The sequence below is a fragment of the Salvelinus sp. IW2-2015 genome, linkage group LG36 (genome assembly GCF_002910315.2).
Source record: "Salvelinus sp. IW2-2015 linkage group LG36, ASM291031v2, whole genome shotgun sequence".
Lineage (NCBI taxonomy): Eukaryota > Metazoa > Chordata > Actinopteri > Salmoniformes > Salmonidae > Salvelinus > Salvelinus sp. IW2-2015.
In genome coordinates this window covers 34,502,967-34,519,839 of record NC_036875.1, presented here as the reverse complement: position 1 = coordinate 34,519,839, position 16,873 = coordinate 34,502,967, and the positions used below count along the sequence as shown (strand labels likewise).

The window sequence follows — 16,873 nt, the reverse complement described above, 5'->3', positions numbered from 1 at the left end:
GAACACACTTGTGCAGGGGGGACTCGCCAGGACAGTTATGATGAAATTATAACTAATGCTTCATGAGTTTTTATGTGATTGCAATTCGCAGCAATGTTGCACAATGTGCCAACTTTGACCCCTCTTTTTTTTCCAATAGCACATTCTGGAATCTGGGTGCCCAGGAACGTGCATTACAGTGACAAGTTTATATTTTTACACGATAAACTCACCAAATAAAGTCATTTACCTTATGCATGTATACAGATAGCCCATTAATGTGAAATACAATACATATGATACAAAATTTCACTCAATTTCAGCAAATATAATTTATATTTCCCCTATGCATGTTTTGGGGCGGACCAGTAAATTACCCGGATGCAAAAAGCCATGTGCAGTGCTGTCTCTGAAGTTCGATTGCACCACACCTCTGGTCGTTCTTCTCAACTCTATAACGTTAATCATTCAGTTTCCTTCAGACGACCAAATCGTGCCACCCTAAAATCTTTCAAACGACAAGTAAGTACTATTATGTCTTTATAAATCTAAACAGCATAATGAACTGTCTCAAACGTCATGCTTTTGCGAGCATCGTTAGTATTTTCAAGCCTCCAGCAAGGACAGTCAAATAAATAGCCATGCTCGTTTGGAATGGTCATTTACATCCTAATGGCCCTGAATATCAGGCACTGGTAATTATGGCATCGCTACTTGTCGATGTTTCTCCAGTATTTTCCGTAAGTTTATCTATTTGGTAAGTTTAATTGGTAGCTAACTAACATTACAGCTTTTGATGGTAGTTAGTTAACAATTAACATTAGCTAAGCAATGATTTTCACGTTCATTTTGATGTTGTCATGTGCGCTGATCTTAATTCAGTAATGACAGATAGCCCAATTGGTGACGTTAACATTGACTCATGCATATCATGATATACTAACTGCCCCTACAAGATATTTGGTCACCATCACAACTAGGCCTAATTCCAAAAGATTGCTAAACGCACAATTTTTCTCACTCATAGTTATATACATCTACATACAGGCGTGAAAAATGAACGTAGTCCCAGTCTTGCCAACATTTTTTTTCTAAATGCCTATCCAAAATCAATTTGGGATATCTAATAAATGGCTACCTCGGGCTGGTATCGGCTGCGATATAAATGTTGTTGTATGTCGAATTATTTGACAAATAATGCTTGTGCGGGACATTTTTACTACAAATACATTTTTATTCATTCAGTACTTCATTCATTGAGTTAAGGCATTTACTGCGCACGCTCCATACGCTGTGCGATTTTGACCTTGTGACGCATGACCTGAGCACACGTGGGGAGAATCAGGAAAAGACCGGTTCGAGACGTTTCAGTAACGATGTAGCAAATCTCAACAAACGCCCCATCACAGAAATAAATCGTTTACGACTCCGAATGAACGTCTCAGATTAATTTGTAATCAGATGCACAACACTGTGCCAGACATGGAATCAGGCTGCTAAAGTACCCTCCTTATGCTACTTGTTCTCAGGACCTTGAGAAATGTGCAATATGTTGACCTCAGCCCTTGATTTGGGTTATATAGACTAATAAATTCTGCCAACATGTAAGCTAATTTATGATAGCCTACTGTGACAGTTTATTAAGATTCCCTCCTTTTGACGTTTTCGGTTTTAGACCATCATGTTCTGCTAAGTAAGATTGATATTTCTTTGTCTTTCTGCTAGACTTCAAATACACATTTGCTTGTGGTCTTGCTCTGGGTTATGTCCTTGAGATTTTCGGGGGTATTTCGTCATGGGTATTCTGTCATTCATTTATTAATTCCTCCCTTACAACTCTTGCTGTATCATGAAAGGCCAATATGTTGTACTGTATAGCTTGTTTTGTCACCTCCAGACATTGTCATTATGTGACATATGGGCCGGGGGAGGGGGTAGAAGGAGTCTTGGGTATAATCCAGAAGGTTCATTTGTTACAGGGCAAACATGGACTCCTGTTTGCTACTTTGAGATTTTACCAACAATTTAAGTGTATATTAAAACAAGATAGCTAACAGCTGAAATATTAAATAACGTTTTTGGCTGCTCTGTAACTGAATGACTGGTAATGTGCAGTGTGGCCCCTATAATTTTTCTCTATCTCCCCCTCCAGAGATGCTGCGTCTATCCACGGTGATGAGACAGATGAGGCCGGTCTGCAGGGCCCTGGCCCCCCACCTCACCCGGACTTACGCCAAGGACGTCAAGTTTGGAGCCGATGCTCGGGCCATGATGCTGAAGGGAGTGGATCTGCTGGCTGATGCTGTTGCCGTCACCATGGGTCCCAAGGTAGGAGGAGGGAGTTGCTATGACTATACCTTCTGCTATTGCGGTGCCAAATGAATATATACAATTATGTAAGATTTAAATTTCACCCAGGGGTGGGATGTGTGCTATGTGTAACCAATTCATTATTGTTCCACTTTTTATTTGGACTTTATTTCCACCCGAAGAACCCTGTGCACCACGGTGTGTCTTGTTCGGGCAGGAACAACTGAACACAAGTGTTTTGAGCTGTATCCTTTGCCGCATTTCTGCAGGGTCGCACAGTAATCATCGAGCAGAGCTGGGGCAGCCCCAAGGTGACCAAGGACGGCGTCACTGTAGCCAAGGCCATCGACCTGAAGTGCAAGTACCAAAACATCGGTGCCAAGCTGGTCCAGGACGTGGCCAACAACACAAACGAGGAAGCAGGAGATGGCACCACTACCGCCACCGTGCTGGCCAGAGCCATCGCCAAGGAGGGCTTTGACACCATTAGTAAAGGCGCTAACCCTGTGGAGATCCGCCGTGGCGTGATGCTGGCTGTGGAGACCGTCATTGCTGAACTGAAGAGGATGTCTAAGCCAGTCACCACACCTGAGGAGATTGCCCAGGTAACCAATTGTGTTAAGAATATGGATTGATCAAATAAGTCAATATTCATATCTATTCAATTGATACAAATAATTATTTAATAGACGGATGCAATATTTATATTCTACTTTATATTAAGACATCCTTTTTGATGTTGAATGTAAAGTTTTCAATGTTCTGTCTGCTAGGTGGCCACCATCTCTGCTAATGGAGACGTGGAGATCGGCACCATCATCTCCAACGCCATGAAAAAAGTGGGCCGCAAGGGAGTCATCACTGTCAAGGATGGCAAAACCCTGCATGATGAGCTTGAGATCATTGAGGGGCTGAAGTTCGACCGCGGATACATCTCCCCTTACTTCATCAACACAGCCAAAGGTAAGGTCTCCTCTCTGCCATGATCCCACCACCAAGCCCAGCTATTTTGGGGCTTTAAGATTGAAAGAAACTCCAGCACACTGGTGATCTTGATGCTCTACAGATGTAATCTATTTTTATGATCTTGATTCTCCACATTTGGCCATTTTGGAGCTTTAACATATCATCTCTCATCTCTGCCCCTCAGGCCAGAAGTGTGAGTTCCAGGATGCCTATGTGTTGCTGAGTGAGAAGAAGATCTCTACTGTCCAGAGCATCGTCCCTGCCCTGGAATTGGCCAACCAGCACCGCAAACCTCTGGTCATCGTGGCTGAGGACGTGGACGGAGAGGCCCTCAGCACCCTGGTTCTCAACAGGTCAGTTCCCTGTCCCTTTAGCACCCTGTGTCTCAGAGTAGCAGTTCTGATCTGGGATCAGTTTGGGCTTTTAGATCATAATTATATGCACAGGGGGACCTGATCCTAGATGAGCAATCCTGCTCAGATGCTTTGTGAATACAGGCCCTTGTCCTCAACAGGTCAGTCAGTGTCCTTTATTTAACCAGTAAACACCCTTGAGGTTAAGGTTTTAAGGACCTTTCCCCTTCACATCAACACTGACTGAGCACCCGGGCCAATGGGACACAACCAGCTCACATGGCTGCACTACTAATATAGAACACTGAGATATATCACCAACATCATTCAGCTCTGGGTATTGATAACTGAAGAGTCAACCTCAAAATAAAGCTGTAGACAATTTTGCTATTCCTGCCCTCTATGTGTGTAGATGCTGGGTGATATCAGTTTGGGTGTGTTAATTTAACTGTTACTTAGGTGCTGGGTAGTGTCTGGTTTGATGTGTTATATTAACCTTTACTCTGTCTTTAGGCTGAAGGTGGGACTACAAGTGGTGGCAGTCAAGGCCCCAGGCTTTGGAGACAACAGGAAGGCCCAGCTGCACGACATAGCCGTCGCCACCGGGGGCACTGTAAGAGCACTTTACACTAATCATCACTGTAGGGCCTATACGGACAGCATTTCTACTGTAAGAACACTTTACACTGTAACCACCCCATACTTATATCAGTCAATCACTACTTGAGAAAAGGAAAAGCAGGATAAGTTACAGTACAGCTTGTTCAATGCTGTTGTCATTCCCCCTGCACACAGAAACATGTCTTCTCCTATCCCTGTCTGTCAGCATCCCACAGCAGGCAGGGACGCTTGGTCTCAGACACATCTTCACTGGCATGATTCACCAATCAATGAATGTTGCATAATCTTGCTTATCCCATGGTTAACCTCTCTTGGGTACGTGAGACGTTAGCGTTCCACCTCTTCAACAGCCAGTGAACTGCTGGGCGCCAAATTCAAATACAGAAATACTCATTATAAAAATTCAGAAAACAAAACATATTTTACATAGGTTTAAAGATGAACTTCTTGTGAATACAACCACGGTGTCAGATTTTAAAAATGCTTTACGGCGGAAGCATACCTTACGATTATTTGAGAACATAGCCCAGCAGACAAATCATTACAAACAGTAACCAGCCAAGTAGAAGAGTTACACAAGTCAGAAATAGAGATACAATTAATCCCTTACCTTTGATTATCTTCATATGGTTGCACTCAGCAGACATTCATTTACTCAATAAATGTTCCTTTTGTTCTTTATATCCAAAAACCTCAGTTTTGTTCGCGTGTTTTCTTCAGTAATCCACAGGCTCAAACGCAGTCAAAACAGGCAGACAAAAAAATCCAAATTGTATCCGTAAAGTTCGTAGAAACATGTCAAACGATGTTTATATTCAATCCTCAGGTTGTTTTTAGCCTAAATAATCAATAATATTTCAACAGGACAATAACGTTGTCAATTTAAAAGGTAAACAAGAAAGGCACTCTCTCGGTCTCGCACATGAAAAAGCTCTGTGACACTTTAGGGTCCACTCATTCAGACTGCTCTTACTTCCTAATTTTTCAGAATACAAGCCTGAAACAATTTCTAAAGACTGTTGACATCTAGTGGAAGGCATAGAAACTGCAATTTGAGTCCTAAGTCAATGGATACTGTAATGGCATTGAATAGAAAACTACACACAAAAAAACTTCCTGACTGGATTTTTCTCAGGTTTTTGCCTGCCAAATCAGTTCTGTTATACTCACAGACACTATTTTAACCGTTTTGGAAACTTTAGAGTGTTTTCTATCCACATCTACCAGTTATATGCATATCATATCTTCTGGGCCCAAGAAGCAGGCAGTTTAATTTGGGCATGCTTTTCATCCGAAATTCCGAATGCTGCCCCCTACCCTAGAGAAGTTAAGGGTTTAACTCAGCACCCAATGGCACTATTCTAATAATGGTGAAGTGCACCCTCTGTCCCCCTCTTAAAAGATGGAGACCATTTAAAAAATATTTTATCAGGGCCAATGATTACCTGTTCAAATCCTGCCCTTCCTTTACTGACATGCCTCCTCTCTCTTCCTTAGGTGTTTGGTGATGAGGCGGTGGGCATTGCCCTGGAGGACATCCAGGCCCATGACTTTGGCCAGGTGGGTGAGGTGTCAGTGACCAAGGACGACACCATGCTGCTGAAGGGGAAGGGAGACACGGCATCCATCGAGAAGAGGCAGGCTCAGATCGCTGAGCAGCTGGAGAACACCACCAGCGACTACGAGAAGGAGAAGCTCAACGAAAGGCTGGCCAAGCTATCTGACGGAGTGGCTGTGGTCAAGGTCAGAGGAGAAGAGGTCGGGGGTGTATGGAGGGGATTGAAGAGAGTGCGCTTAAGAGGGATAGATGGCAGTATGATTTCATTACATTTGTTAAGTCCTTTTAATGTCCCTGAATATTGTCACATTTTTGGTCCTGGCTATTGAAATAAGCCTAGAATATAATGGGCTGGCGATTCAAATCTTTAAAAATAAATGTATACTAAAAACTTAAATCAGTCAATCCGCCATCAACACAATGGGAAAATCTAATGATTTATTATTGAAATAGTTTTTCCTCCATCACCCCATGCTATTTGAGGCCTAGTGGCAAACAATAATGCATGCTGTCTGGGCAGATGAGATGTAGTGTGTGTGTGCTTCTGTAAGTTGTTGTTCGTATGTATAAGTTTGTATGTGGAGCAAAAAAAATAAGGTAGGATGAGTTGACATTAGGAGATTCCTAATGTGAGACAGGATTTACATTTGAGTCGCTCCTGTATCCACCATGCATGAAAGAGATAGTCACCCACTGACTGTTCTGTTTCAGGTGGGAGGAACGAGTGATGTGGAGGTGAATGAGAAGAAGGACCGTGTGACCGACGCCCTGAATGCCACCAGGGCCGCTGTGGAGGAGGGCATCGTGCCCGGGGGTGGCTGTGCCCTGCTGCGCTCAATCCCTGCCCTGGATGCTCTCGTGCCCATCAACGCTGACCAGAAGATTGGTAAGTAGAGTTCTTAATCTTTACCCAACATGCCAATCGGTTTTAATCTGGTCACATGGGAGTGGCGGGATATGTTCCATTTTCATTTCAAACTTTTGAACAGAAATATTGTAGCTTAACTTGTTATATTGCTTCCTGTCTATAGGAATTGACATCATCAGACGAGCCCTGCGTGTGCCAGCCATGACAATTGCTAAGAACGCTGGTGTGGAGGGCTCTCTAGTGGTAGAGAAGATCCTTCAGGCCGCGGTGGAGATCGGCTACGATGCCATGGAAGGAGAGTACGTCAACATGGTAGAGAAGGGCATCATTGACCCCACCAAGGTATGGATGCTTTAACGCAGCACTACACTGTCATTTGGCTGTCATTCACCCAGCATACCAAAAATATAATAAAGACAGGTTCATTTTATAGTGATGGAAAATGTACAGAATGTTGGCAAAGTTATATGAATTTTAATTCGTACAAGATTTATTAGTTGCTGCAATAAGGTTTACTTACATTACTGTGTATGCTTTCGCTAGACTGAAGTTACATAGACAGAAAATGGCTGCTAGTGATATTACAGGTTCTCTGCTGAAGTGCTCTTGCTCCCTCTCTTGGTGTATGTCTGTATTACAACAATGACTGTGTCTGTCTTCCCCTACAGGTGGTGAGGACTGCACTAATGGATGCTGCAGGTGTTGCATCCCTTCTCTCCACTGCTGAGTGTGTGGTCACAGAGCTGCCCAAGGAGGAGAAGGAGGGTGGCATGCCAGGAGGTATGGGAGGTATGGGCGGTATGGGAGGTATGGGCGGTGGCATGTTCTAAGGCCCACCTCAAAGCGCTGTAAAAACTTAATGGCAGCGTGGGGCTAGGGGGCAAATTGTCCCTCCAACCCCCAGACTTGCCCAAACTGACTGGCGGTGAGTTTTGTTGGAGCTGCAAATGGATGAACCACACTACTTCTGCTGATTGTCTCCCCTCCACGCTCTGGAAGAACAGACTAGCCTGTCCTCGCTCAGCCTCTCTCCGTCCCTCTACCCGACCAGCCTGTCCTCGCTCAGCCTCTCTCTGTCCCTCTACCCGACCAGCCTGTCCTCGCTCACCCTCTCCATCCCTCTACCCTTCTGACTGAGGCTCTGAGACCCCCTCCATTTACCTCACAAACATGGCCGTCATCATCCATCACCAACATGCAGAATATTCACTGTTTATGAAAGATGCTAACCAGTGCGAATAATGTAGTGCTGGTATTGATAAATTGTAATTTCTATCAAATGGAAGTAATGAAGCCTATAACTTCCTGAAGTTAAAGACGAGGCCGATTTAATAAATGGTTAAACACAGGATAGCTATAGATAGAAGGGTGTTTACTGGAGAATGGAAACTTGGCCAGACATGCCACTGTCAATTTTTGTCGTAACTTTTTGTTAGTTTTAGCTTTGTCCTTTTTTATCATTTTTGTCCTGTTTCACCCTCGTAATGTTGGGAGGAACTGTAACCTTTTCAGTTGAGAAAATAAAATAATTGCAGAGCATGAGCATTCCTTTATTTTGCCTGATTTCAGTACTCAAATATTCTAGAACTTTGGAACCAAAACATTCATATCAGAATTCTATAGAATGTCTCTCTAGCAGAGGTTGACTGTAGGTTGGTCGGACTAGTTACAGCAGTTTGGGCCAGTGAAGGTCCAAGCCACAAGTTAATGTGAAACCCATTGATGTCCTCATGACCGGATTTGTACTTACTGCTCATTGATGTTTAGCCTACATTTACTGTGTGTGTTCTATAGGTATTATAAACTACCGTGCATTCAAGAAGTGTTGAGATGTGTTTTTCCCCCCCAGTTCATTATTTCTTAGCAAATAACCAACCGTGATCATTTGACATGTTTTGTACAATGTAGACATTTAATTTGTTTTTATTTAATAAAACCAAATGTTCTGAACAAGACCATTGTGCTTTCATGAACAAAAACACTTCACATATCTGATCACTTCATAGTACAATGCCAGACATACTGAACTGGGAAACGCAATAGTTAACATCACTCAGATAATCCACCCCAGAATGAAATTGCTGTCAATTTGGTGATCGTCTGTCAGGGCTTGCCAACCCTGTTCCCGGAGTACTACTGTCCTGTAGGTTCACTCCAACCCTGTTCCCGGAGTACTACTGTCCTGTAGGTTCACTCCAACCCACCTGGTTGTAAGAATTAGCTAGTTGGTAACCTGAATCAGGTCAGTTAGAATTGTGTTTGGAGTGAAAATCTACAGGGTAGCTCTCTAGGAACAAGGTTGGAGAGCCTGAGTCTACGTTCTATGAGCTCTCCTGGTTAAATATGTAGTATTAGTATCTTCGCTCATGTCTCTGGCAAGGCAACCTGTAGGTATGGTATTTTGTTACAGCATTTCTGTCCTTGGAACAATTGTTTCCTCTTGTGCATGTGGTTCTGTATATGTCCAGCAGGAGTCATAACTAACTCCCATAACTTATTGTCAGTTCTATTCTTACCTCTCACATGATTCCCTCTTTTGTCCATGGTCAACCAACCAGACGTTGACAACTCCAAACCTGAGGAAGGCACATCGTGCCGAAACAGACTTCCCCATTAAATGTTCTGGAGTATACATTAACTGTGCAACTTGAACTCCACACACAAAAAAACACTTTTTTAATATAAAAATAGTTCATACATCTTCGCTCATTAAAACACCTTCATTTGCACTATAAAACCCAATCCCCAAACCACAATTATAGTTCAGTGCACACTTCTCATCTGGTCTTAAAACAATATGTACACGTGTTCTTATAATCTTAATAAATATCTTTATAGGAGTAGAATGCTTAAGGTTACAAAATATAAATATGATTCCACTAGGATCAGGTCAAAGGTCACTGGGTGTACATAAGAGTGACATCTTTAAAAGGTTCTATGGTAAGATACCTCACTGTGACAGTATTCTGACTGGCAGACACAAGCAACCAACATGTTAACTTATTCCCTTTAGTGCACTACTTTTGGTCAAACGTAGTGCATATAGTAAACTACTTTTGACCAGAGCCCTACGGGTATATTGTACAGGACATAGGGTGCCATTTGACGCAGACAGACAGTTTGGATGACCCTGTACCCTGCCTAGCCAGTCTGGGCCCTTTTAAACAGTGGATATCTCTAGGGGAAAAGTAGCTGCATTTAGAAAACTAAACATTATATTGCACTTAAAAAAAAAACAAGTGCCATAACTGAACAACATGCCTCCCATGGTCATTAGAGAACAAGGTGCTATATGGGGTGCAGCAGAAATGTCCCCGGTAACATTGTTGCAACACAGCACCTCTTGAACAGGTATGTGTAGGTAGGCACGGCAGTGTGTATACATCTGCTCGGCAGTGTTGCGACATTCCTTTAGGAAACTTCGATCTTCAAGTGCTCACACTTCATTCAAAAATGTACAAGCCGATCCTTTGAAACCCCAGCCTCCATCTTATCCACATAACATAGCATTAGGGTACTTAAGCAATAAAGCCAGAGGAGGTGTGGTATATGGCCAATATACCACGGTTAAGGGCTGTTCTTATGGACGACGCAACGCGGAGTGCCTGGATACAGCCCTTAGCTGTGAAATATTGGCCATATTCCACAGACCCCAGAGGTGCCTAAATGCAAGGGCTCGAACCACCTAGTTTATAATGTATGTTAGGTTTGTTACAATAACGAATATCTTGGATGGGCCTTCACAAACTGTTGGCCTGATCAGGACATAAGAACCCCAGTCCCTTTCCCCTGATCTCGCTACCATAGTATCTTACACACAGCCTTTCACTATAAACTGACTTTATTTAGGCCTTAGTAGAAGAGTTTTTATATCTCCACAAGAGGGCTATTATGAGCCCTGTGCTCACCGCATGGGGACAGCACTAAGGTGTGCCTAATGGCCAAAGGTGCTGATGGTTTCTTTGGTGTGAGGGGGCACCAGTAGGGGTCTATGGTGGTATAGGGGGAAGGAAGAGTGATGTAAGTCTGGGGAGAGGGGTATTTTTGGGGGGTAGGGAGGGGGACAGAATCCAGCCACAAGCAGTTAATGGGTATAAAATCATTGGTTGTTTTCTGATAAGGCACTGCAGTGTTCAGGCATTTAACCTCTTCCCCCCTCCCTTCACTCCTTCTCTCTCTCCCTGCCATGGCTGACTGTATGTGTGTGTGTGTGTGTGTGTGCGCGCAGAGAGAGGATGACCCATTGGGGCACGCTACGTGTGGTGCACCTCATGAAACATGAGCTCTCTGGGGATCATGGTCTGTGCTCCGTAAAGTTTCCCGGCCCGCCTCTCAAACGCCGACACGTTCTGCTTCACCACTTCGTCAAAGAAAACCGTGGCCAGCTGGGAATGCAGCAGGGAGCGGAACTCAAAGGAGATCTGGAGAGAGGAGAGACGGAGAGTGGGTGAGAAAGTGATCTAGACATATGATCCTGTATACATGCATGTGTGCGAGAGAAGAAAAAAAAGTGAGAGAAGAAAACAGTGCCAAAGATAGTAGACTTGCATATCTAGCTCTTAAGCAGACGCATACATGGGCACACATAAAATACACTAACCCAGACACCCACAGTGCAGTGTGTTGAGGTACTTACAGAGAAGTCAACCGTGCAGGTGCGAGGGTAGCCAGGGAGGCCAGGGCTGAAGCGCCACACCGTCTCCAGGTGGTTGAAGAGCTTACCGTCTGAACAGGCTGCCTGGGGGTCAACACAGCCACGGTCAGACTGCTGATATAACCACAGTGGCTGCATTCCAGGTCGTCTTTATTAAAAAGGCCCACTACGAATCTCATAAGATTGCTATATAATATTTATGTAGTTCCTGAGATGCTAAACACTTCTCCAGACAGTGACATCTGATCATCTATTCAACGCAACTGCAATTAAGATAAACAGGAACACACCCGGTGTCCATCTACGTCACAGCTGCTTATCTTATATCTAGTCAAGTACCCTCACTGCATGTACAGTAGTGGTGGGAGATACCAGCCGCTACTGCAGTGCTTTACCTTGACCAGGTGGGGGCGCACTGTGGTGACCAGCGAGGTGTAGTTTTCCACTACCGGGGGGAAACCAACTGTCAGCTTGGCCTTACAGAACCCTGAGCGCCGGAACACCACGTCAGACTTCTTACACCAGGGAACAAAGTGAAGGTAGTTCTCCACCCCAGCTACCACTTCATACATCTCCAACATAGAGTACCTGAGAGAGAGAGGAGGCCTGGGTCAACATCTCTTACAGAGGGAGGAAAGAGTCCCATATAACCCAATAGTCCTCCAAACTCTGACCTTAAATTCTATTTGTAATGTAGGTGAAGGTCATCAACGGAAGAAGACTGTTACTTAACAGGGATGATTGACATTCTCTGCCCCCATGTCTCAACTTGCCCAGGGACTAACTCAGTCAGACTATTGCAATTTCCCAGCCAATCATTACATAACAGCCTGGCAAATAGCCCAGGACACAGAATGGGTTGTTTTTAATATAGCCCAGGACACAGAATGGGTTGCTTTTAATAGTGTAAAATTGAGTGATTATGACCTTCACTGGATATATGAGAGAGTCATTGGCGGGAGCAGGACAGACAATACATAGAGAAACCAGAGTATCTATATTCATTTCTAGGGGGCAGACATGGGTTTAAATATTATTTGAAATCATTTCAAATAGGCTACTTTGTCTGTGCTCCACTGAACTATTGCAATTAAACTAATAGAAAACTCCCAAACCATGACCACCTGGCAAACCATGACCACCTGGCAAACCATGACCACCTGGCAAACCATGACCACCTGGCACTCCAGGCAGGCTAAAGCAGACATTCAAATTATTTGAAAGATTTCAAACAGTATTTGAACACAGACAAAGGCAGGTCTGATTTCAGGGAGTGACAGTGACTGACCCCATGACACGTCTCTCAGAGTACTCCTTCCTCTTGTTGAAGGTGTCAGCCAGGTTGAAGAAGGAGCGGGTGGGGGCCACAATGACTCTGGACCTGGGCATGGCCCCCAGGAGGGGTGGCACCCTCATCATCAGGATCCCACATGAGGAGAGATATCTGTTCCAAAACAAGGAGAGAGGTGAGTCAGAATCATTTGCCCGTTTTCCACACACATCTCAGGGTCAAATTCACAATCATTTCTAAGTATCTAATTCCTATGTACGGACTGGCTGCCTGACCGAATTCTCTGGACACCACTTCCCGATAGCTGAACAACCAAACCGTCGGTGTATGTACGGGACTCGAAACTTTACGCTCGTCTGCTGCAGGGTGGGCTTTTAATAAAATTAGATCAAAGCTAACTATGTCAAGATCAATGTAAGTGGCCAATGGTTCATCAGAGCCTCAGGTCTTTGAGCTCATGTTCTCACACTGCAGACGTTTACAAAACAACCATGTGAAGGGGCCAATACATCCACAGGGCAAAGAACAGTTAAAAGGAACAGGACATTTTCTGGTGAAAACAGGTAGTGTTGGTTTCTAAGATCAACTGCTTTGAATCCCTTTTCCACAAGTTACCAGTAACCAGAAATAAGTAAAGTCAAGCACAACATGCTTTGGCTATACTTGCAGAATTTTGCTCTGTAAAACAAACTAAAAATACAGTGAAAAGTCTGGGCATATAATTAAAACACTAAAAATCATAAATCAACTCAGTAGGTTTGGCACTATACTATCATTTGTGCATGGCTAAAGAACCCTATAGCTTGGGTCTCCACATTTCATTCCAAGTTATAAGGCCAGCATTTCATAACCTTCACTGTGGAAAAGGTGATGTTGATATGCTTCAGTTTGCTGCCATATGACTGGTTTCACATTTGTTTTCAGCAACAAAAAGGTAAAACAGATCTAAAACAATTGTCATTTCTATTTACAAACACCAAGTTGTAAATTACAGTACATGGAGAACGGGGTTATTTCTATTTGAAGAAATTAAGTAGAGGTTGTTCCACTTGGAACCGACAGGTTGCGCCACCTCATTCATCACACGTAAAAGATGGTGGAATTAAGTAATGGTCAGAATACAGCGTATCTGTAGACACACCTTCATCTCTTTGATCTCCACCCCCACCGAATAGCAGGTGTATAGTATGCTATTCTCATGCTTAAGTTCAAGGTCAGTATAGGCATAGAGAAACAGTGGTTTAAGGGAATTACGCTCCATTTACAACTGCTTAACTAGGGTTGATCTTCTCTATGTGACTAGCCTAATGAAAGGCTTGTCAGCTACAGAGGCTTGAAGCTGAAAAAGACACAGGGTCCTCCAGGTGTCACATTTTTTGTTCAGATTCAGTTCAGTAAGCAGTAAAGTGAACATACTGAATTCTGCACGGTGAGCACACCTGCTGCTGGCCCAGTGACAACTATTTCAGTGTAAAAATATTTAAAAAACACTTGCAAAGAGTGAGTCAGAAAATACCTTTGCCCAGAGGGAATCTCTGACTCAGAGGACAACCTCTCAACACACACCTAGGACTATTCAAACAGTGGTTTAATTCCAATGAAAGACAATATGCACACCAATACACACAAGAAGCAGACAACTGACTCAAATGAAATGCTGTAAATCCCAAATAACTGAATAGTAGGAGCCGGTAGGATTATGGTGAAAGCCCGTGAGTTCCTTTCAACGCAATAGCAGCGTTGAAAGAGAGAGAGCGAGAGACGTCAGTGGAGAACATGCTTGTGGTGGCAACTGTGTCCCTGACAAACAGATGATGGCCATCTGCCGCTGCACCTGGCTGGTGATTGCCACACGGGGACACAACGTCCCTGGAGGTCAGCATTGGGGAGAATGACTGATTGGACTACAGTAGTTATTATCACCACCAGCTTGGATATTGTCACTTTGCAGCGTGATGTTATTTTGTGTAGCACTGCATGGTGTGAGGAATTCCAAAATTGTGAGTTCAATGAACTTCAATCGGTTTAGGTTTTCAAGACACTGGTAGTCAGATTAAGAGCACCTACTGAATTCGCCTACTGCGCAGATGTAGTGTGTTTTTGAATGGGAACTCCTAAGATCCAGTGCAATTGTAAACTTCCTAAAACATCCTCCTGGCATAGTGAGGAGTGCAACTAGGAGTTTGGTTTCATCACCCTAGGCAGTGCCTAATTCCTCGATCACACCGACAGGGTCATTGCATTTTGGTTTCACCAGAACGCCATTAATTTCTGATGGAACGCGGCATTTGACTTTCAGCATTGCGTTGCAGAGCGTTCTGTGGATTTCTGTGGATTTATCAAACGCATGCTTCAAACTATATGCGTAGACGGTTTGACAGAAATGATAACAGAAAGTAAATGTTGAACTTTTGTTGCACACATATCCATATGATGCCGTGTACCATTTGGCAAAAGGACACTGTCCGTGTTATCGATGCGTTAAGCCCCAGATAATGTCCAAAAACAGATTGCGTAACACAGGTAGCTGGATACATGGAAGTTTTCCAGACTTCTCTAATAACTTCAGCCACTTAGCTAACTGGATGAATGCCTTTGACATGTTAACCATTTCAGCCAGAGGCAGAGACAGCCAGGCACTGACTGATACTAGGAGGTAGTAGACAGTCTAGCCAACTAGCATTCTAAATGTAAACATGCCATAGATAAAATAACAATTTCTACAAACTGTAGCAAACCTCAACTAACGTTACATACCAATGCTTTCAAGAACACCTTCGATTTTTTTATATTTAACTAGGCAAGTCAGTTAAGAACAAACTTTTATTTACAATGACGGCCTAGGAACAGTGGTTGAACTGCCTTGTTCAGGGGCAGAACGACAGAGTTTCACCCTGTCAGATCGGGGATTCGATCTAGCAACCTTTCGGGTACTGGCCCAACGCTCTGACCACTAGGCTACCTGGCGGTGTTCAGTTCGTGAACCAGATGAGAAATCGTCCTCCAACGATTAAAAATAAATAGTGTGTGATTATAGATGTATTCTCATAACTCGCAACCCACCCACTGTGTCCCGAGTACCCCTGCCATAGCTAACGTTTAGCAATCAGGCAGCAGCCCTAATTAGTTGTCAAAACAGTTAGCTAAAATGACATGTCTGGCTAGTTATACGAATCTGTTAAATAACTTAAGTAAGCTAGCTAAAGTTGTCTGCTAAAGTTAATTTATGAGACAGAAAAGCAGATTGACCGGCTTGACACAAAGCAGCTGAGGCAAACTAAGCTAACAACCTGCTAGCGAACTTTAGCTTCATCGAGAAAAATGCGAACTGTAGGTGGGCTAATGATAGCAGTAAGTTGACCATTTTCAGGATTTACAATTGTACATAAAACATAAACAGCAGTTACCTTACGCCAATCCTTTTAGGTGTTTCTCGGCTGGCTGTGACAGGTAACTTTTTTATACATTCTAGTACCGCTCTCCTTAGTCCCGGCATACCTCTCGCCATCTTCACTGCGATGATCTCTTTTCTGTTTATCTCAGCCGCTAACTACTTCTCCCGCAGCAATGCTTATTCCTTCGTGGACGCGCCTTCTCTAACTAGCGCAATGATTGGAGAATAGTTATCTGTTAAGAGTTTTCATTGGTCAATGTATACATCCGTCACCCTAAAACTGTTGACCTATGTTTTTTTTTGCATTGTGCTGTGAGTGCGTGTGCAAAAAATGTCACGAGATGTGGGATTGAGTTGCCTAGACTTGATCGACCTACAGTGCATACACAGTTGGCTCTGAAAGGTTAGTGCTAAATTTGTTGAAAGGACACAACGTAAGCAGGGTTTTCTCGCGATTCAATTCAAAGGGAAAACATATGTTTACATTGCCTAAGCAAGTGAAATAGATAATAAACAGAAGTGAAATAAACAATCAAAATAAACAGTAAACGTTACACTCACAAACGTTCCAAAGGAATATAAACATTTAATATGATGTGCAAATAGTTAAGTTACAAAAGGGAAAATAAATAAACATAAATATGGGTTGTATTTACAATGGTGTTTGTTCTTCACTGGTTGCCCTTTTCTTGTGGCAACAGGTCACAAATATGGCTGCTGTGATGGCACACTGTGGTATTTCACCCAAAATTGGGTTTGTTTTCGAATTCTTTGTGGGTCTGTGTAATCTGAGGGAAATATGTGTCTCTAATATGGTCATACATTTGGCAGGAGGTTAGGAAGTGCAGCTTAGTTTCCATCTCATTTTGTAGGCAGTGT

The 16,873-nt window shown here is 43.3% G+C and overlaps 2 protein-coding genes and 1 non-coding gene across 3 annotated transcripts; 2 read left to right on the top strand and 1 right to left on the bottom strand.

Annotated features, from left to right (window-relative positions):
- The first annotated feature begins 378 nt into the window (after positions 1-378).
- hspd1 (heat shock 60 protein 1) lies at positions 379-8,194 on the top strand. Its single transcript, XM_023981721.2, has 10 exons — positions 379-501; positions 2,132-2,307; positions 2,559-2,894; positions 3,063-3,252; positions 3,440-3,608; positions 4,122-4,221; positions 5,727-5,972; positions 6,499-6,673; positions 6,819-6,997; positions 7,324-8,194. Exons 2-10 carry the CDS (start codon positions 2,134-2,136, stop codon positions 7,483-7,485), a joined length of 1,731 nt encoding a protein of 576 aa, XP_023837489.1. The 5' UTR covers positions 379-501; positions 2,132-2,133; the 3' UTR covers positions 7,486-8,194.
- Positions 4,345-4,471, top strand: LOC111959978 (small nucleolar RNA SNORA63). The gene has a single exon (XR_002876746.1). It is a non-coding gene; the product is annotated as a small nucleolar RNA SNORA63 (small nucleolar RNA).
- Positions 8,195-10,771: 2,577 nt separating the features above from the next.
- On the bottom strand, positions 10,772-16,163 carry coq10b (coenzyme Q10B). Its single transcript, XM_023981723.2, has 5 exons — positions 16,008-16,163; positions 12,598-12,753; positions 11,705-11,897; positions 11,292-11,393; positions 10,772-11,076 (listed from the first exon to the last, which is right to left on the bottom strand). The coding sequence occupies exons 1-5, from the start codon at positions 16,106-16,108 to the stop codon at positions 10,909-10,911; spliced, it is 720 nt and encodes a 239-aa protein (XP_023837491.1). The 5' UTR covers positions 16,109-16,163; the 3' UTR covers positions 10,772-10,908.
- Between the last annotated feature and the right edge of the window lie 710 nt (positions 16,164-16,873).